The 22,723-nt window shown below is 42.4% G+C and overlaps 1 protein-coding gene across 1 annotated transcript in view; it reads left to right on the top strand.

The window, feature by feature from the left end:
• The window catches only part of LOC131265108 (uncharacterized), a 130,131-nt gene that overhangs the window by 13,624 nt on the left and 93,784 nt on the right, over window positions 1-22,723 (top strand). Inside the window, exon 2 of the mRNA XM_058267370.1 lies at window positions 6,496-7,611. Coding sequence (XP_058123353.1) covers window positions 6,496-7,611 — 1,116 coding nt within the window. The remainder of the gene's footprint in view (window positions 1-6,495; window positions 7,612-22,723) is intronic.

Below are 22,723 nucleotides of genomic sequence, written 5' to 3'. Positions count from 1 at the left end.
TAAACAGATAACACCTCCCATAGTGCGTACCTCATCGCGCTGATTATCGCGATTTACTCAAAGTAACGACGGAATCTGAGCCCAGCTTTGCCTCGACGATGTGGCGGCGATATATTTCAGGCGCGTAGGGACATATTTTGAGTTAACGGTTACGAAAGGGGTAAATATTTAATTGATGCTTGCAGAGACGGTGCGATTTTCCTCATGCTGGAGGGCTGATGCTGGGTTTGAGAATATATTTTCAGCTGCTATGGTATTGTTCGGAGTTTAGTGTGTGATGATTCCCAGAAGAGATTTACAAAATTGTGTTTGCTCTTCAATTTCAATTAAGTAATTTATCTGGGATGACGGGTGAACTCATGGAAAGTGTGCTATTTATGATCCATATCAAACGGTAATGTGACGTGATACGTTCAACTTATCTCCAACATTTGTCAAATGAAGCGTGAGCTAGGAAATTGATAATAGTTTGGATGTAATGTTCAAGCACTATGCCGATTAACAAGCACACATACATCAACGCATCCAGGTCCTTAGATTCCATGGGCAATTGGAATAAAATTCCCATCGACTGACCCCGGAACGCCGCCTTTCGAGATGTAAACTGCTACGGCTCTTGTGTGTCCTTCATGCTGTTATTTATGAAGCCCTCTTGTTTATTAGTCCTATGGCCTATCATAAATTGTCCGTAACGGCATGGGCAAGCGTGCCATCGAAGCGACCGATAGTTGACCGTAAGAGTTTTTTAATGTGCCTCAATTATGGACAACGATTACTGCTTACGATATCTCACTCTTTATCTAAGACTTTTATGTTTTCTTCTCTCTTCCTTACGGATCCTTTGCAAGTTGAAGTGAAGCTATCTAGTAAGCAAATAAAAACATTTTTTAGGACTGTTTTTTACCTTCTTTGTGAAAATATTGAAGAGCTTTGAAAAAGTGATTTGTATGGTATTATGAAAGCCTTAAAGTAATAAATTATTGACAGTTACATCGTTTAAAAAATCGTCATATCCTCTAGTCGGTGTAGTTGAAAGTGGGTTACCCCCCCGGGGGTACACATAAATAAAAAGAGAATCCTCTCAAACCAACTGAACCGGGTCCGGAAAGTGTTGCTTGCGGTTCGTATGCCTTTCAACAAATTAATAAAATAACAACCCTGTTTCCATTTATCACCACCAAACCCACAAAAAGCGACGACGACAACTACAACAACGATGAAGTTCAACGCTGACCAAAGGAGCGTTTTCCCCGGTTCCGAGTTTGCGGTCGAACCGGCCATCCAGGGGAGTTGTGGCGGTATTCTGTGGTCGATTGAAAGCAAACTGGAACGGCTAGAGAAAGGTGACCGCCTCACCGTCCTTTTCAATGGCTAGCTGGCCGATTTTTGTATTCAAAAATACAACCCCACCGTGGGCCGGGGAGCTATGGAAAGATACGCAAGGATGAGCTGGAAATGATATCCTTGTATTTCCGTTATCCTTGCCTTTCCGCCATTGGCAAACATTGCGAACAACAGGACCTAGTTCTGTTCCACATCCGTATCGTATGCAGCTCCGACGGTGCTGAGTTTAAAATAGCGCGAAACCTAAAAAGACCAGCGTGTGCAGGGACGTGTAGGGACCATGTTTGTGGAAAATCCTCTGTTCCGAGTGCTCACTTTCTTTCGCTGCCACAGTAGGACCCGGTCCAGCTAGAGTCCTTTTAAAATTGAACTGCAACAGACTAGCCCCTTTTTTTGTGAGTTTGCAGCGGTTGCTGGATGTAACAATGACTGAAGGGCCGCTTGTAGCACATGGCCGAGTGTTGGCTTCACCGGAAGCGCCAACCGAAGTAGGAAAGTGGAAACTAACCATCGGCTCACCGACGACGGGCCTGGTTGGAGTAAAGCAAACCGCACAAAGTCATAATTAGTGGAACGCGACAGGCAAGTGGCTAACTGGTGTTCCGTGTTGGAACTGTGTCCTGTTTTTTTTGTCGCTCGGTTCTCGCCTTTCATTGCACTGCTCGCAGGACTCCGTTGTTTCCGTTTTCCGTCATTGTGGTGTGGAAGTGTGGAAAGGTAAATAAAGGGCGAAGAAGCAGCGGTGAACGATAGTGCAGTGAAAATACCACACTGGGATGACTGGGAAAACTACTGGCCGTTTTCGTTTAGGTTGAGCTGTTTAGCGTCCCTTCCGGGAGGCGGCAGAATTTGTTAAATGAAAGTATTTTTTTTGTTGTATATTTCCTTCGTCCAGCACTGTAAATCAATGTGGACGTAATTTATGCGTTTAATTTCTTATTAATGCATTTATTGCCGATTGTGGCAGGGTATGAAAGAAGGTGGTGGGTAGTTTTAAGTTAGAAGCAATTAATTAGATAGTTCCATTAATAATAAAAGACGATGCCGTACCTACAGCAAATAGTGTTTATCCAAACACAAAATTTTAATTAATTAAATATTCGGTGTTTTGGAAACATTTTCTCTGCTGAACAGACACCATATTTAGATTTTATCGTCGTCATCTGAAGGACATGGGGTCTATTGCAAGGGGAGCACGATTAATGGGAGAAGAAAAATTTCATATTGGATGCGAGCCATTCTTTTTAGAGGTTTGTGGTTAGGCTAGTCGTGAACTATGGACCATTTTAAAGGAGTATGTTACGAAGTTTCAACTTTTTCAGCATGTATGTGTCTTATATTTTAGGCGAAAAAATGGAATACAGCCGCAGTTTTCCTAGTATGTTGCACAGATGGATAAAAACCGCGAAAAGAAAAATAGGCTGACTGAAATGAGTTCATGGATCAGGGAGAGAGATTCTTATGTTAATAAATATTGTGGTTGGGAACTATTAAAGTATTTCTACATTGTATTTCTATTTTTAACGAAAATAATTTTGGTTTGATCTCGAAGATCTCGAAGAAAGCAAAGATTTTGTATTTTACCATTTGTATTATACCACTATTGATTTTGTATTTTACCAGTATTTTTTACCATTTGCAAAATGATCAGCTCTTTCGTACATCTGGTACCCTATAGAAAGGAATTTAATTTGTAAACTATATCTCCGATTTGTCACCGTTGAAAAAGGCCTTCCTCTTTGGAGTGAAGCATTTACTGTGGAGCGCTATTTTCGCTGCAAAACATAGAGGGTGCAAGGGTTGTTTTTATTGTACCTAAAAATAATAGCTTTTCTCAATTTAGTAGATAGAACGACATCCGCTGTCATTTTCCATTCATCTTAGTCAGCATTAGACAAAGTTTACGACGATGCAACAGCACTTTTTTTAGTGGTGACGGGATTGTTGTATTCGTAGGTTGAACTTGTGCGTGCTTGTCATACGTTTTACCATACCTTGGGGATGTTGCAGGAGCTGGCAAAAAGGATAACGAAAACATTAAACATAATTTAAAGTTAAACTTTTTGTGACGAATATTTATTGAAGGCGTATTTCATCAACCAGAATAATTACCACAAGTTTTTGATCGTGATTGCAAATGAACTTTCGGCTTTTCGTGGGGGGTGTGCTATTTCCCGGTGTGCCGGCCATTTGGATTTGATTTTGCACTTACTCCGCCATAAACGGGATGCGGTTGAGAGACTTTTTAGACTCCCCCTCAGATAATACTCACTATGCGAAAGCACGTACATTTCCCGGTATCGAATTTTTTCTTCCCTTTGTTTGAACGGGCTTCTGAGGAGTTGACTAAAATTGAATAAACTCATACCGTTCTCGTCGAATAAAAAAAGAGCGGAACGGAAGTAAAGTGAAAAAATAAAACTAACTCGAATCCGAAACGAAGCATTGCATTAGGGATAACGACAGTTTCCCGATTTTTATTTAATCTCGTACCGTACCGGAGTCGGTTTTCGCGGAGGCCGGAAATTCGGCTGCGGTTCTCCCAGTTGAAACTCCTCGCCATGGGTGAGTTCGCTTGTTTTCTTTCCACTGGTAGCAGATCTGCTGCCGAAGCTTCACTCCCGGCGCGCCTAGATTCAATTATCATATTCGTGATGATTGCCTACAGCTTCAGCCTAGCGTCGTTCCGGGCATTCCGAAGTCCATCGAATGGAACTGGCCCTTCGGAAAAGCCGGCTTCCGGACAGCAGTGGAGTGGGGAAGTGGTATGTTTCGCTTCCTTTTTCGGTCCCTGGTCGCCCGGTCAGCTCTTGCTGGCTAATTTGCGTTGCGAATGTATTCGGCTCGCGACGCAGTTTCGCATGCTCGGTTGGCGGCCGGTGGAGGGTAGCGGTTGCCATCGGGAGGTTTGGGTGGGTCGGAAAGTTTTAATTATAGCTCTCGCTGAGTGGAGGAAAAGTGGCGCGCAGGAGAAAGCTGGTTGCTAGCAATGCCTAAGGCCTAGTCTTCCGAGAACAACCTTAGACCCTCCGATTTGAAGTGGACAATCTTTGCCCAAGCGAAACAAGGAAACAGGGAAGGACGGTGGCGGGACGGCCTAGCTCATTCGTTTGCGTTTTCACTAAGGAAAACTATGCACGTTTATCACGGGCACGGGCTATCGACCGGGCGCAAATATTGGTGCGCGACGCCGCCACCGCTTCCGAGGACAACTCCGTGGAGCGTTACTCCCTTTTTCGGGATCCTTCAAGGAGCAGCCGAAACGCCGGATACGAAACGAATGACACGATCGGCCTTCTCTCTGCCACAGCGCGCCGTACGTGACCTGCAAGGGAATGTCTTATTTTTAATAAGTGACTACCGACCTACGGGGCTCCGTTCTCGACGAAAATTTCGCTCCGAAATGAAACGGGAACCTGGGTTGCTTCAGCCAGTTGACAGAGTTATCTTTTTCGTATCTTGCCGGTTTGCAGCGGAAGGCTGGAGTGGGTGGCCGCTCATCGTTAAGATGCGATCGGTATCGGGACATAAATTTCCGACAACGATTGGACAGCGGTGTGTGTTTGTGGCTGAAATGGTTATCCCTTTCCGTATCGTAGTGGGAATTGTTTGTATGAATATATGGTGACATTACTAGTATGGTAAACTTTCTTCATAGGAGAGTGAATAATAGAACATTCTTCGGATTGAAATGTTAATCAAGATAAATATGTACATTTCTCTTATGTTAAAATACATTTTACTTATGTTGATATCAAACAAAATCTAATAAATTAACCACCGATCGTATCTTTTCTTGTGACTAAGTGTTGTTTCTGTCATATTTCGTTTGTTTAATTGTCTCAAGAGCTACCTAAATCTAAAATGTATAAAATCGATTTTACTCGTAGTCGCGAAAGTGAAGCGATAAACATCAAAACCATGCTGAAGTGTGTCTGAATTCGTTTCTAGTTTGGGGCGGTATTTTATTGGACGTTTTCTACCGTAGTTTACCTTCACAGCGGTTTGTTGATCTACCTTTCGAAATTTACCTCTCGAAAGGATAGAGAATTGCACGGAGAACTACATATAGAACAGCACCCGGTGTGCAATTGGCAGATAGTTTGTTCGCCCTCGCCTCGTCCATCCGTTCAGCATCACTCCGCCCCTCAAGGTACAGGACGTTGTCCATCAGTGCAGTTGCGCGGTCGAGTATCGTGTTCCGGGACCGGGAACGATGGCTGGAAAACCAGGCCATCGACTGAAGAAGCGATTCGACACACATCTACCCAACTTCACTTCACCGTCGTCCATCAGTCGTTCCGGGCGGCCGGCACGGTCCCGGGTGGAAGCGGTGCAGGAAGTTTATTGATGCTAACTGATTTTACAACCTGGCCGGGTGGTTGAGTGTTCACTTCCAGCGTGCTTTGCGTGGCGGCCTTGTTTGCTCGCGATTGCCATCCACGGACAGACGTTACGTATCCGACCGATCACCGTCACGTGGTCATTAAATTGATCCGGAACATTCGCCGACTGGACGTGTGTTGGACCACTGCACTGGGGCCATTAGGAACGTGGGACTCTGGGTAGAATATCGGGTGAAGTTTTATAGCCGTGCGAGCCATTTGTAAATGATCGAAATTAGTTAAATGTTCCATCTCCGGAGGGATGAAATTAATTACCTCTCGAGTGGCTATATTTTGTTTTGTCGACTTTCGGCGCAGCCATGAATTCATACACCCGGTAACGAGGAACTGATTTGACAAGGACTACCTGGAAAGTGGAAGGAATTTAGTGTCATTGAGTGAACGGGAATGAGTTGAAGAGTGACTCAAGTTGAGTTGGCTGTGTTGATGTTTATAAATGAGACAATTTTGATGCGTTTCAAATAGGAGAAAAAGTAGCATAGTGAATTAATTTCTTATATGCTTTGATCGGGTTAAAACTGTGACTAAAAATATAACTGGCAATATCGTAATGTCAAAATTTGATTAAAAACTTTGCTTAGCAAAACATTTGCCTTTCATAGCAATTATTTTCCTTTCAAAGTAAGCAATATTTACATAATAGGGTTGGTCAAGACGATATAGAAAAGGTCCTTAGCAGGTGCCAAAGATATGTAAGAACTTTGATGTAGGTTGTTTTCAATAGTTTATGCTTATCTTCTCGCAGGTCCATCGACCGAGGAGGGCAATGCAGCGGCATCGAACGGTGGTGGCAATGAGCAGCTTCAGCAGCAACTCACCGTCAAGCCGGTGGCGGTGGCGGCCTCGGGCACGGCTACGGTGGTCACCAGCGGCACCACAACGATGGTTACCTCGGCCAGCGGCGGAGCCGGTACGCTCCTAAGTGGGCTGGAGAAGTCCGGCGTCACCATCTCGGCCGAAGCGTCCCGCGCGTTGCAGTCGCACGCGATCCAGATTGCCCAATCGCAGGTGGTGACGGCGGGCACGAGCCCTGCCACGGTCACCGTGGCAACCTCGCAGCAGCATCAGCACCAACAACAGCAGCTCCATCATCCCCAGCAACAGCAGCAGCAGCATAGTAACATCATTCTGGTGCGCGGATCGCGATCGGAAAACGGACAGATCATCCTCCAGAACACGCACGAGCTGCTGAGTCTGCTCAGTGACGAGGACAAACCGATATTTCTGCAGCACCAGCGACTGACCACGGCCAGCTCGACGGCGGTGACGGGCAAGGCGCAGCTCACGAAAGCGCTGACAGAGTCGGGAGGTACCACCGCCGGAAGCACGATCCTGTTTCAGCCAACCATCAAGAGCACCGCCCTGGATGGAAGCGGAAGCAGCACGATTCTGCTGCAGTCTTCCGATGGGCTGAAGAAAGGTACCACGCTCGACGTGAGCACGGCATCGGGCGCGGGTGGTGGTGGTGGTCCGATATTCCTGCAGCAGCGACTCAGCAAGAATGGCACGGAAGGACCGATCCTGCTGCGCACCCTCAAACGCCTCGACAAATCACAGTCGATCCTGGTGATACGAAACGCCACGACGGCCAACACGGTGGCGAATACGGTAGGTAATACGACCGGAGGCCTCTCGGTATCCACAGCCGGTGGAGCAACGCTAGCGAAGGTGAAACCGATCGCAACACCGACGACAACGGTCGTTACCGTGACGGCGGCTCCGGTTGGTTCCGTGGGCGGTGCGGCGTCAGCGGCAGCGGCGGTGGTGCGGAAGGCAGCGGAAGAAGCCGAGGAGAAGAAGGAGACAACGGTGACGGTGACGAAGGTCCAGCAAAAGACAAGCAATATGCCGTTGGGAACAGGTAAGTGAAATAGACATTTATTTAACTCCATTGATCCTAAGAAATGTCATGCTATACTCGATGTTTTCTTTCGTGATTCATTTGTAATCTCAGACGTCAAAAGATATTGACTAAGGATATGTATTCTGAACTGGGTAGAATGTCTTTAAATGGAAGTGTCTTTATAGATGTCTATACATTTATTGCACAATGCATATTACCGGTCTAATTTGGGACATTTTATAACAATGGGTATTTGGGAACTCGTTTCAAATAAACATCTCTTTGTTTCCGAAACATTATTTAAAATCAAATTAACTCGTCATCGGAATCATATTCTTCTGACTCAGTCATATCGTCCATGGTGACATCTCTTTTCTGTAGTGGACCTTGTATTTCTTCGTACAATTGTTTGTAAATGTCTCTATACGATTGTATTCTGGCATCTATAGTGTATCTAGTTGTCGCTACAAGCCGCTTTATAAATTCAACAAGATTCTTGGTACCGGTTAGCTTTGATTGCTCAAACATCATTTTCAAATGTAACGGTGTACGTTGTTCGGGTACGCTCTCGTCGAGATATTTCTCAACAATAAACTGCCCTGATGGATAATAATAATTCGTAATTGCTCGCTCTAGCATTGTTCTACCTTGTGCATCGACCGTGCGCAGACAGTCTACCGGTACCGGTCGTTCTATTAAATAAAGAAACATGTCCTTCTCATTCTTACCATCAAATAGTTGAAAACCTTTGTACCGTAGGTCTCTTGCTTCAGCGACGGAAATGTCAATCGCGTTCATTCCGGTTCGCTGGCACGTTTCCAGAACGTCGAATTGTTTCTGTTCGATGAGATATTTTGCGGTATTGACACAGCAAAACTCAACAGTGACGTGCAGTAACGTTAGACCTTCTTCGTCAGTCGCATGAAGGTTGGAGGATTGATCGATCAGGTATTTCAAAGGCCCCGCAGATCGTTGATCATAACTGTAGTGTTTGAATCCGTACCAAGCGGTTGCTTTGAGGATTGCAAAAATCAACTCATTGTCAACTTTTAAACCTAACGCACTTATTATGTATCTTGTTGTTGGAATATTACTGGAACAAACCGACACGCATAGAAGTTCCAAAATATATCGATGTATGGAAGCAATATCTTGAATTGGAAACGCTTCGTAATACTTCACTTCGAAGTTTCCAGCAGGTGTTTCATCTTGAACATATTCAATGTTTTGTTCCATGTTAATGACTTCAATGTTTTCGTTTGCACATAGCCTGTCAAAAAGGGTTTTGAATAAACTGTTGTTGTGCGATGAGATGCTCTTTGATGAAAGTGAAAACAAATCGCTTGAATCAATCGTTGGTACAATAAATCCCCTTTGGATCAAAAGATAGTTAAGTACGTTAACGCTCTGATAGCCGAATGCAATTTGGATTGTTTCTTCGGAATTATTTTCCAGCATCGAATAATGGTCTTTAGAACTCATCAGCAAATGCTCTAACAACAACGCCGCATCCTGTTGCACACAATATGTTATTGGTGTTACTGTCATTGGGCTGAGTGGCGAAATTGTGAATTCTGAGTTTAAATCTAGTTTTTTAATATTGATTAAATTATTCGACACTGTCTGAGGAACTTCAAGAATATACTGGGTCGTGGATCTGCTGAACTTAAATCTCATGAAAAGTTCTTCGTAGTTTGCTGCATTTTCCATCGTTTCTTTAGGATCATCTTGGATTATTTGTTTGATAACGATCGTACTACTCAAGCTAGCTCCTCGTCTTATTAATTCACATATGGCGCATTGATTATCGATCATGAATGCATAATCCAGTGCACTCCACCCAAGCAGATCATCTTTGCTATCAATGACGGTTTGACCAAGGTCCGTTAAAGCGTTTCCCCACACAACCCACGCCGGTTTGTTATGAATGTATCTCTCTCGAAATACCATGAGGTGTGTTACTGTCCTACCACCCGCATCTTTCTCCTGGGCTAGTTGTGGATCGGACTGCAAATGGTTCGCCAACTCTAAAAAAGAACCGTTTGCGGCAACTATGTGGATGGTTTTGTTGCCAGCGTCACGAATTAACATCCTATTAAAGCAATCTCTCATCTCTGGTTTGCTAAAATCCCAAAATCCGTCTGAAACCAGACCGGGCTGAATTGATTTGTCGCGGTATGGTCTGTTTCGGTTCATAAAGTATGCTACAAAATATTCCGCGAATATCTGGTGTATGAACAAAGGCTTATCGTCTCCAGCCACTCCTTCGATAAGGCCGGACTTATTCGATCCCCGTTTGATTGTTTCCATATACTCGAGGGCTTCTGCTCGTTCTCGATCAAATAGCAATGCATTTACTATAGCTGGATCGAATATTACAAAGAGTGCCAACATGCCGTGCATCCGGAAGATGTGTTGTGTTAAACCAGCCGCATTTTCTACCGCGGGTGCTGTTATACGAGCGACATCAAGAGCGTGCGGTTTTTCCAGGTTTGCAATGTACAGCTTATCCTTGATGAAGCTCTCGATCATATTCAATTTTTCGAAATGCTCATCAACTTTCAGCAAAATCTTCACTGCTATAGTGAAATTGGTAAAATTAACGCAATCCTCAATCAAAGGGCGACACGTGCGCAGGGCCAACCTGATGAACAATGGGGCGTTTTTAAACTCCCACAAATAGTTCTTTATGATGATTTCCAAACTAAAAAGGAAAAATTTTGCCTGATCTGGATCGCATCGTGCATAGGCGGAGACTTTTTTCGCGAGGAATCCATGGACAGCTAGTAACCGATCTTGTTCTGAAAACGGTTTCATTTGGTAAAACTTTGCGTTTTTTTGAAAGACAGATTCAAACTCCTTTTTTAAATCGTACGGCCTACTGGAGAGGTACACATGGGCAATACCCTTAAAGCGAGAAATTTGGCTGATCAGATTATATACGACACCTTTGTAGGTAGGGACAATTTCATCAAATCCATCGAAAAGAATAATCAGCTTTGTTTCGTTGAACTTTTTCTGAAACAACCTAAGTTCGATCACTTGAAGGGCAGTGAGCTGCACTTTTTTAGCTCTTTCTTCATCTAATACAACAAATCCATCGACAATATTCAAAAGGACCGCGCATTGTTTCGCCTGGTTCCGTTGTTCGTCCGTTTTCTTGATCGTTTGAGTGTTAATGTTTTCAACAAAAAGCGCCAGATGTATCATTTCGAATAAGATACGCAACGCTTCCACAGGCCCCACGGTGGTTGTCGATTCCAAAATATTCTTGAAGTCGGTTGAATAGTCAATTGACTTGAAACGAATTATCCACCAAGAATCTTCTTGAGACTGGAGATACCAACCCAGCCAGATTAGATAAGTGGATTTGCCAAAACCAGCCTCATCTAAAAGAATGTGTACGTTTGTTTTGTTTTTCTTATCCGAAAACCCTGGAATGTCACTTATTTGTCGTTTCTGGTGGTATGCCAAAACATCGTCTATTGCTTTCACTTCAAAAGTCTCGTTCGTTAAGGATTTGTGAATATTTTTGGAAAAGTCTATAAAAGTCATTGTTTCGCCCTCATCAAAATACTTTTGGTCAACGACTGTTCGGAAAACACCTAATAATGCCTTGGTTGGCCACGCAAACGGTTTTTCTTCCTCGTATGGGGTGATATCTCTTTGAATGTACCACGTTTTAATCTTCTCATACAGTGTAACTAACGGACTGGGAGCATTACAAATCTGTTCTAGTGTTTCCAACATCTCAAGCAGTAGCAAAACATCATCACTGTCGTGAACTATGTCTTCTAAAGCAATGGTTGTTCCAAAGATTTGTAGCGAATCGTGTTTCTTGAGTATTTCCTTCTTCGATGCTTCGGTCAGGTTCTTTAAAGTGAATAATTCAGAAGCTTCAGGAGGATTTGCATTTGGAATTTTGTTGATCAAAATAATTTTTGTATCAGTAGTATTCCATTCCTCTATTTTGCTTTTTTCTTTTTCGCTAAAATTATACCCTGAACCATCTGCCTTAGTACTGCATGCAATCACAATTAACAACGGTGTTTCAATGGATGTCAGAATGTGCTCAACAGATTGTTTCTTTTTGTAATAGATTTTATTGTCAACAAAGAGTATTTCGATACTTTTGATCGTAAAAAGTTTGATGAGTTGAGCCACAAGTACTAAACTATACTTGGCATCGAAAGGACTATTAAATTCAAAGATTTTCTCCTGCACGACGTCAGATTCAATGAAGTTGCACAACGAGGATGACGACAGGGACTCGGGGTCAAAGGATAGCTTACAGTTGTCCAGATTGATTGAGTTCTGGTAGCTTTTGGATATAGTTTTAAGTTCCAGAAAGCGGAAAATGAGACTAATTTTTTCAAATAGCTCTTTTACTTCAGTCTCAACTATCTTCTGCGTAGATTGATTTTTCATCCAGTCAAATACGACTTGTGTCATTTTTTGATTTGCAATGCTTTTTTCATAAGCTCCTAGCTGTTCTAACTGTAATTCGTGTTCTATCATTGTCTTCCAGCAATTCATTATGATGCTACTTAGGTTATTTTCATGTGGAGAGTCACAAACCAGAATGAACTTATCGAAAAACTCCTTTATGACACTCTCTGTTACATCCGGTTCGGGAAGTGCTTGTTTAGCAGACATGGTGGGTAATTTAACAAAATTATCTGAAACCAGTATTCCTTTCTTTTTTATATCATCTTTAACCGATAGACTACTGTCTTTTTGTGTCTCCATGAGCATCTTGTACTCTTTTTCAAAAACTTCTCTAAACTTTACGACATTAGTTGTCGCTGCAGTGTTGAAAAAATCGTCTTTAACGTGGTACACCCTTTCCCCTTTCCCTGTGTAAACACCACCTACTAACGTTTTCACTAATGCGGTTCTATACTTTGCAAAAAGTGGGTTCTTCAACTCTACTTTGGTCTGTTTGTAGACACATTCGGCGAGCAGTTTGGTAAGGCGACCACAATCAGAACATTCCTTTAAAAGTTCGTTGATTTGTTGAAACTTATCACTCTTCAAATTGGCAAGGTTAAATCGATAACATTTGGCTTTCATCATTTTGAATATGTTGTAGATGTCGGTATCGCATGGTGCTTCTTGGTCGAGTACGTCGGAAACTGACGTTTCGAGGCTGGCATTGGTGCATATCACGAGCTTTTCGATGACACCAGGATCTCTTTGTTCTTGTTCGAGGAACGATGTGAAATATTTGGCGATCGTGTAAGGCGCATCCTGTGATTTGGTCGTTAAGTCGTTCCATGATATGTTTTTCTCAGGACTTTTATGTTTGGCTTGAATACACAGTTTATATTTATCCTGTTTGAACGTGTAGCGAAATACTATGTCGTCAAATTTTCCAGCCGCGGGATCTTCGGAGGAAATCTCACATATGAACTTCGGGTCTTTCTTCATAAATATACTGGCTTGAATTAACACAAATTGCGCTAGTTTCAGTTGGTAGGATACGCCATGGAGCGATGCTTTCAGACCCGTTGCTTGATATGTTTCTTGAAGATTTGTACCGGAAGCTACCGCCGATGTTGATGCATTCACTTTCGATCGTTTAGTTGGTTGGACACTTCCACCCGTTTTGGGGGTAGCGGGTCGTTTGGCCATCATGTCTTTCTTCCGAAGTAAGTTTTATCTACTGAAGCTCTCTGTAAAATTTACCTTAAGAAACCACAAAACATTGGTTTGTAAATGACTGTGTTTGTGCTTGACATCCTAGTTTTATAATAACGTGTTTCCATTAATATCACTCAATCACGAAGAACTACAAATATTCACACTGTTCTGTTACTTACTCACCGACTAACGCAGTGTCCTGTCATGGTTTATTTCAACAATTTCACACTAAAACTTTATTTGAATTCACTTCAAAAGTGTTTGTTTCGTTTGATTCATGTTTTATGTTGAAGTATTTTTGCCACACGTTTTAGATAACGAAATGAATGGTTTTTAGCGCTTAGAGTTTTTTTTCGAACTAGCGTTATTAATCGATTGCATCATGCCAAGAGCAACAACTGAACTGTTCGATTTCATTCGAATGAAGACTGTAACTGAGCATGGTTGATGGGCTATATATCTTATCAGCAAATAGGCTGGTAATGTTTGTAGTTTGATGAACAGAGAGGTATTATGTTTGGTAAGAAGTGTAACGTACCAGCTCATATGGCTTATCTAATCTTCCCTTTGAATTGAAAAAATGAAAAATATTGAAAGCAAACATGATAAGGACAGTTTGAACACATCATGTTGGTGATGATGAGTTCGTTTATGAAAATAAAACCAAAACAAAAGTTACCAATGCCTCAGCATATGTGTACGGTGCTTCTAGCATTCGCATGCATTGCTCACAAGTAGTAAATGTTGTGAAATTCAATCTTTACTTGAAAAGTCTTGAACAAGTGACAGAAATCTTATGGTCAAAGAAAAGATCAATCAATAGCAAGAACAGAAGAGAAAATTTGTCGTAACAGCAGAATCGCAAGTGCAAAGGTCAATTGGTACCGTTTGGTCAAAGTTTTCACCAGCCGAAAACGCCAGAGTGATGATATATTTTACGGACGATGTTGAAAAATAATATCAAAATATTGCATCTTCGGTTAGTTTCTACTTGTCGTCCATGAGCCGTACGAGCCCCAGACGGTTGGAATGGTAGATTGTGTTAGTGGCGGTTGGCTTCGAGAAGCCGACTCCCTGAACTTGCATGGACACCAAAAGAACATGGAATGATCATTCAGCGTTTTTTGAGTCTCCGTTGAATCTTATGTTGCTGGAAAAGGGACTTTAAAGCTTTGAAATCTACTGGAAATATTTTTTTCGACCAAAGCTGTGGTTTAGATGACACTGGTTAAAAATGTTCGTCTTGTAATCTTTGATTAAAACACAGTTGATTTAATAATTCTTTTATTTTACCACAAAGATTCAAAGCACTTTTTTCGAAAGGAGGGAAAATAACAATATTTTAAATGTGGAAAAAAGTAGAGGGCTAAAAAGTAGAATATTATTTGAATAAACACTCTGATGGCTCTAGGGAGATACATCGCTACGTTTGGTCGACAAACGTGCACGATTCTTTAGTCAGCCTTCTCACGTATGAGCACAAAATCCTACTTTATCAATTTTTGAGCGTAAACCATGGCTAGGCAGAGGAAATTGAATTACCATTCACCATCCTGTGGTGAGGCCAGTAAGCATACGTACATACACACACACACACAGCGAACCGATACTCCGTGCTCGCGCCTGTGACCTTCGAATCGATTCCGGATCGGCCGATTTCCACACCCGATCCGATGGAGACCGGTCGCTCCATCTGTGCCGGAATAGACATCATCAGCATCGCCATCACAATAATCTTCATCATCGTTGGTGTCATTATCGACACCATCATCGATGCTGGCACCAATCACTAGCTCCCAGCCTGGTGCTCCTTTCACGTTCGTTCGCTCGAGGGGAGGACTCCAGTCAATTGGTTTTATTCCTTTCCTTCGCTCCGACGTTCGGTGGGTGGGTGGCTTATGTTATCGTTGTGCTCCTTTATGCTTTCATTCCTGGTTTCGCCTCGAGGTTCTTTTTTCTCACCCACAAGCGACAGTAGCTTCAAGTGGAAAAGTCCTGTCCGACACTTCTTTCGCTGGTTCGCTGGGTGTGAATTTGGCGCGCTAATGAATTAACTTGTCTAAATAAGAAATAATTAGTACATGTGCGCCCGTCGTCAGACGGAACTCGTTCGTGTCCTTCGCTGCACCACACGAGGGACTCCGCTGTGGAAAGGCAAGAACTTGGCCCGTTCTTGGCGAACGTGTGACGGTGGCGTGCAGCGACTTTACGCCGTGGCTTCGATTGCAATCTTGCTTTTCCCTCTGGGAGGGAAAGGATTCAATTTGCGGCCTGCCATTTCCCAGTACGGCCAATCAATAATTAATTCAATTCCGTTCACTTCCCGACGGGCCATGGTTTGTAGTATCGTTTGTAGACAGTATATTCATGTAGCTGGTGTTTTTTCTGAGCCTGTTTTGTTGGCGTGCAAAGCGATTTTGTTTCCACAATCAATTTGCTTTGATGTGTAGAACTCCAAAGCGTTTGTAGATTTCCAATTATAATTTTGTTACTAGTAAATATTTTAGGGAGCTTATTGTAGATATACTTTCAACCACTCTTCCCAAAGCAACTCTTTGATTAGTATTCCTCTAACTTAACCTGTTCTGATTGCAATCGTTTGAGAAGGTATCCTTCCGCTACTTAGTTTGTGACGTGCCTCAATGGAGCATTTTTCTTGAAACATAGCGAGTTTTCATCCCAACTTGTCAACATGTTGACCTGCAGTTAATTTACGATCATCTGCACTACTTCACCCAGGACGTCTCTTCTAGGCGTGCAGGCCCTGACATGGACCTTTCGTCACTTATCTGTCAGACCCTGTCATCACTCATCAGCAAACGACCGACGCATCTTTTCAGCTTAATCTCCACCCCGGGATCGTTTTCTCTCGCATCTGGCAGTTGGTTTATTTTTTGTTACAACCATCCCCGTTCAACGTAAAGTGGGTTTTCATGAAGACATTCCTGGAACAATGAAGCAATTTAAACCTTTTCATCGTCGGAAGCCCTTCCGCCAGTCAAACACTTGGTTGCCTGCGTCTGCCAGCTTCCAGGGCAAGTGCTGACAAATTTTCTTTCCACCAACCCGACCGGCTTTTTCGCAAAAGATTCTTCCTTTCCTAAGCTTTCCAGCGGTTGTTGCTAAATCCCGGTGTAGGTTTTAGGTTTCATGTTGTAACACTTGCCTCGGTTCACTTTTCGCATTCTGTTTGCACTGGAAAGGTTAGGGTTCGTACGTTCGAGCGACGAAAGCTGGTTGGGGTTAGTTCGGTTGATGATGATGCAATCCGGCGTGTTGGGTCAACATCGAAGGCAATCGTCATCCGACCTGCTCCATCGCACTCGGAACGCCTTCATTATCGAGGATTTGGTCGTTTTCCTTTGCCGCTCGCTAGCCACTCGCCATCGGAGTTGCCGGATGGGCATGAATGGATCGTTTACAATGGCGAGCAACGATAGAGAAATTTCTATAGCATCATCGGGAGCCAGCGGAACGGCGGATGGAGCAAACCAGAAAGTAAATGAATCCTGCCTTCCGAACTACCGACACGAAACAGCGAGAGCATAAGACAAGAGCTAAGAATGCAGCCCAAAGACCAAAGAAATCAATGGCGCACAACAAAGGATGAAATGATGGAGTAAAGGAACGTCAAGCCAAAGGTGAAGCACTCGGAGAAACGATACAACGGGATCTTTTCAGGGTACAAGCGCGCGAACAAACGAGCGAAGCTTACGATATTTTTCTTCTCATTAAAGGATAATTAGCTTTACACTTTTGTCTCTCGAGAGTGGATTAATTTGAACCGGGAGCTCTTGAGGGGTGCGGTAAGGAGCGCGTTTACGAGCGGTCGTTAATACTTCGCCAGTTTTTATGCTTCCAGGAGTGGAAGGATGGGTTTTTGGGCTGCTGTGAATGTTGTGCGCTGTAACCGACTTTTAAAAGGTGACAAAGTGGGGAAGATCAATGATGAATGTCAGGTGAAAGGATGATGAACAGATGTTATAGAAAAGAGGTTAAATTGAGTTCACTTGTTAACGACAAGTTTACCAGAAAAGGAAGTGAATTTTGTATCGTAATTGAGCTCGTCGTATTGGATCATTTTGTTTTTTTTTTTAATTTTCATGAACGTCAATTAAAAACTATTCAGAACTAGCATTACTCATGTTTGTGTATTCTGTCTATCCTTCACTTGTCATGAAATCGTCTGAAGGATTTCCTTCTGTTGTCCGTTTCAAATTAAATCCTTTTTTGAGTACCTTCTTGTTTTCTTCCGAGGAAAAGTCCTCCAGACGATTCACGATAATATTCCCATCAATCGTCCGGCGCTCGACGTCGGCCCTCGAGAATGTCGTAATGCCGGGCACACAATGCCTACTTAACATTTGCCCTCTTCCCAGTTGTAACCGTTCGGTATCAAAGAGCGAACGTCCCTTTCACCGGTGATGAGTTTTAAATCTTTGAACTACCTTGAACCTGGTTGTGCGAAAAAAAAGCCTGCTTTCATAACAAGGCCCTTTGTAAAACCAAGGGCTGTAAAAACCTGTCAAGTGAAAAGCGGTTCTTGGAGCAAGAAGGATGATGCTCCAATGGGACGGGGAGGCAAATTAAAATTCAAGTCGCATCTCGAGGACACTAATTACTCGAGCCAGTATCGCAGGCAGGCTGGAAGTCGGGTGAGCAGGGAAGATTGTGAAAATTGGAGGCGGTGGCGATTTTCCAGGCGTGGGTGAAATGTTAAAATCATTATTAGATTTTGCATCCTCCAACGGGTTTTTTGGTCGATGTGAAAATCGCTTCCCGGAAGGGACTACGGCTGAGCCAGGGGACCGGGGCCATTCCGGGCGATGAAGCTTCCCTTTCCGCGGTGCAGCGTTCGGTAAATCGTTGTTAATTAAATTATCAACTTGTGAAAGGAAGAAAGGAAGACGCGACTCTTGGTGCTGTATTGAGGGCCGCTTTTTTATCACTTTACATTATTTGTTCACCTTTCGCGGAGACCCAAAGCCGTGGTAAAATTTCGGTATGCTGCCTTAAAGCATTACCTTCCATGGGAACGTGAATGAAGAAATTTACTCGGCGTTGCGTCGCACACTTTCCCATTTCCAAACCGGACACGCGGCGGAAAGCGCCACAACATGATGACGGTGCTTAACGAAATTGAATGGAATAAACGCGGGATGATCCGAAACGGAGCGAAAAAGCAACCAATCTTTCGCTCAGCCGCAACCTCCCGCGGCGCGCGGTCAAACCCGTAGAAATCGAATAACATGGTCGGCGTCCACCGTGGGCTCTTGGTCATTCAATTTTACCCCGAAAGACGGTCGGCTCGTGGTGGTGCTTCTTGCGTGAGCAACGGTTCGCGATGGCAGAAATTGGCCCCGGGCAAAAATGCGAGGTCCTTACGGTTGACGTCCAGCGTGTCCGCTATGGCGATGGTACGGAGGACGGAAGCCCTCGGGGTCTTTTGGGATGGAAGAAAACGGCAAGCATAGGGAAGGACGGAAATGAAAAGAAAGCCTGTTGTCCTTAGAGATTGCAGATAGAAGTGGGAAAATCCGCCTATGGAGCGATGATGTAGCGGTGGGGCCTCCATTCATGAGCTTTTGGGCTTTATTTTGATTTATGGCTACTGATACAGCTTGTTGAGACGCTTCGAGGCGTGCACTCCCGACGCTGGACCGGGGAGGTGAGGGTGTCAACGGTGAGTTCTGCGATGAGTGATGAGTTTTCCATTCTGTTGAAATCGTTCTCTTATTCGCTACAAGATGCCATCGGAGCGGTTGCTAACAGGAAATGAATTGAGTGGAGAGATTTTTCTCTGTTTGTTTCACTTTCCATATTCAAGAGAACAAAATCAGTTGAAATAATTGGATAATTATATTCGTTTGTACAGATTGCAAACTATTTAACATTTAGGCATTCTTGACGACTATATTTTTAAGTTTTTTGCTCAAACTCACTGCACGCTAAATTACTTGAACTTGGTATAAGTTGTTAGGTATATTTATGTTTATGTATATTAAGTTTATGTTTTTGTAATATATTTTATCTGAACGAAATTCATCTTATTACGTTAATAATATTTTATTTTTCTATTTGCTACATGATTACATAATACTACATACAAGTGGCCACGCTTTCGTCTTTTGTTATCCACTTTCCCTAACATGAATAGCAAAGCTTATATCCAATGAAAACCGATTGGTGTTTGTAGAGTTGTTTGAACATATCGACAGAAAAGTTTTAAATTGAAGCATAGCATAAATATTTGGCTTAAACTTTTCCCCATTCCTGGAAAAGTCATCAGTCCATCTGTCTAGTGCTATTCAACAGCGCTATGGCACTCGTTCACCAATTGCATACTGATGGGTAGCGTTTTTATTCTCCTTGGCGAGGATCAGTTTAGTTCGTTTTTGTTTATTTATTTGGACGGTAGTTGGATTTTTGTGGAGCTGAAATATTTGTTTCTAACTTTGGCTCAGACTTTGTCTTTGCGAGAAGCGAGTCTTCCACTTTTTTAAAGGAATTTTCAATTGTCTGAAAATCGAGTGTTGCTTTTTTTTTCGAGTGTGAGCTAAACTTTAATGTACGATGTAGGTTTTTTATGTTATCGATATGTTGTAAAATTTTGTAACAAACTAAAGATTTTCATAATACATCAATAAAAGCAGAGAATATTAGAAGCACAATAACCACAGCTTAAAGAAAGAATAAATTTGACGATTTGTTAGTCTAGTTTAGACGAGAACAAGTAAGATAAAATTAAAATAGAACTTGAATAAGATTCTTCAAGGAACCATGCAATTAGTGAGCTTCCTAAACACTTACACGTATTTCAAAAGCAGTTTAAATGTGTAGCCTTAATGACTCTATGTTTAACATAATTTGTCATTTTTTAAATGTTGTTGTTGCTGTCAATCGGAATGAGATCAGTTAGGGTTTTATTGACTGATGTAATTCGTAAAGGAACAAACAATATACAAAATATGTCGACGTCACCAAAGCGAGTGAAGTAGCCTTTTCGAAAAGCGATTCCCGTGCACTCAGCATGAACAGGAACGACGATCCGGAAGGAAGAAATTTATTTTATCAGTTCGTCGGAAAGTTTACGACCGAAGTTTCTTCTTGGGGTAACTTGCAATCTTCACCCGTCGTTGCTTCCTGCCGGGAACATATGCTGCTTGTGGTTCTTCCGAATGTCACCGAAGTGTGGTGCTACGGTGCTGAGGATGTTTGCTTTACTGCCCCTTCCACCAAACGGACGCTCGGAGGAGGGGATTTGAACGATTGTACGATTTATGATAAGGTGTTGTACGGAAGCGCGCGCGGAGGGCAAAAGTTTACATTCATGAATATCGTACGAGCAAGCGGCACCTTGCAGATGACAAGAGTGCCTTGATGGGGAAATGTGTAACCTAGCTGGGTAATCGGAAAGTGGTGGAAAGCTGAAAACTAACTGTCATCGAATAGATTGCACTTTTACTTTCGCCATTCAAAATCGATGACAGTTTTGATATGGAGAAATGAATTTAGACAATATTGGATGGATAAGATTTATAACATTCGTAGGAACTGCAGCCTAAGCGTCTTGAGACTTGCTCCATGCTATTTCTTAGTCTAGTTGTTGTCATATTAATTCTATTGTAATAATCCTCTATTTTTTTTATTTTTTTTGCAGGTGAGTGGCTCTGATAGACTTTGAGATTTGAAATAGCATTAGATGAAACGCAAATCTTTATAACAGCACATTAAAAGGTAGACCATTAATAATTTTGAAGATCTTGAACAAAAAAAACACCGATTTCTTTAAAAGTTTCACCCATCTGTGGCTTACTGTGATTTATTTAATCAGTTAATACTAGCATTAGATGAAACGCAAATTAATCATAAAACTCTCAAGCAACTGACTGCTTGCTTAAGACAGTTTATTTCCGTTATATACTGTGACATTTAACAACGAACAAATTAATTTGACTCCTATCTCGATGCGAATTATGAAAGATAATCTGATAGTGAAATTGGGAATGTACATATTTTCACGTTGAACGGAACGTTACAAATCACTCGGTTGATTTTTCGTTGGTATTACTTTTTAAGCAAACCCATCCTGTTAATGGATATTCGGCGTTCCCTTGCCAACCCCTTTCCCACTTCCGATGGTTTCGAGGGGGGTTTTTGATAAAATCGGTGCGCGTGTGGGCCTACTTTTTACCACTAATTGTCGGTCGTTAATTATGACCGGAACCATTACCGGGATATAAATTAGCCAACAGAGGCCACTTTCGGCGTCCGCCGCGTGCTGACCGCAACCTTGCGATTTGGCCAATAATTCACATCGTTGTTAAGCCTTTCCAGTTTGAGTGTGGCATCGGTCGCAAATGTGAACGAAAACAAAAAATCACCAGCCCGGTACTCACCGGTTGTCGATCTTTCGCGCATCTAATTTTTATGTTGATGGTAGTAAATATTTCATAAGCAAGCCAGTGGTGCACAGAGCAACCGTTCGCCCCCCAAACGGCGACACAAGGGTGTCGTTTGTTACCTTTTTTTTTATTTTTCACGCAAAAGGGGTGATGGCGTACCCGTCCAGCGCGAGCGGATTCCTTGCACCCCATGGCGCCGATTTGTGTTAATATTAGATAAGGGAATAATTTTATGGGTTTTACTTTAACGAAAACCACACGAACGAAATTTTCAAAGTAGTCCGTCTTCAAACTCGCTTTGGGTAAATAATCGAAATGAGTTGAAGAAAATAAAACCATCATATTCAAAGAGCTATCTTGAGATTTAATCGTGAAACGTGAGTCAAAGAACTAATGCAGTGCCTGGTGCGTGTGCAAAGATTTTATGACCTTCTTAGTAACTTTACATCCATTAAATGCCGCCATTTGGAGGCTATTGTCTGCCGGCAGACAAAAGAAATGGCCCAGATAGTGGTTGGAAAGGGAGCAGGCATGTTGTTTGTTATCATACCGAGTTATGCTACCTCAAAAATTTACCACTTTCTTATCATTGTTTGTGTGGTTTGTTTTAGTGCCCTTTGCAATGGGTTCATGTGAATATGGAAAAAATATGAGCAGGCTCACGTGCGACAAAGACATCTTAGGATTAGACGAACAACAACAAATGTTTTGTTGTTAAAAATTCTGCATTTATTGTTTTTTTGCAGAAATGTGAGATGGAAAAAAATTAAAAGTTCATAAATGAGAGAATATTTCAAATTCAAAATCCATTTTGAATATAATTGTTCGTTTTTTTAGCTTGACGACAGAGAGCTTATATAAGATTGTTTATTTGTGGTGGTCCTCTGTCATAAATGACCGATAGCATTTATCTTGCTAGTACATATAACCATTCCTATAGCAACATACAACCAAACATTGCTATTATCTTTTTGGCGTTGACAAAATGTTAAAAAAATTATCATATCTTTCAAGACTCTGCACGAGACCAGACCACTTTTGGTGTCAGTTTTACCGCTTTAATTCTTGTTAATCATATCTTT

Source organism: Anopheles coustani, chromosome 2, assembly GCF_943734705.1.
Source record: "Anopheles coustani chromosome 2, idAnoCousDA_361_x.2, whole genome shotgun sequence".
NCBI lineage: Eukaryota > Metazoa > Arthropoda > Insecta > Diptera > Culicidae > Anopheles > Anopheles coustani.
The sequence above is the reverse complement of the archived record's forward strand: the minus strand, read 5'-3'. Positions and strand labels throughout refer to the sequence as shown.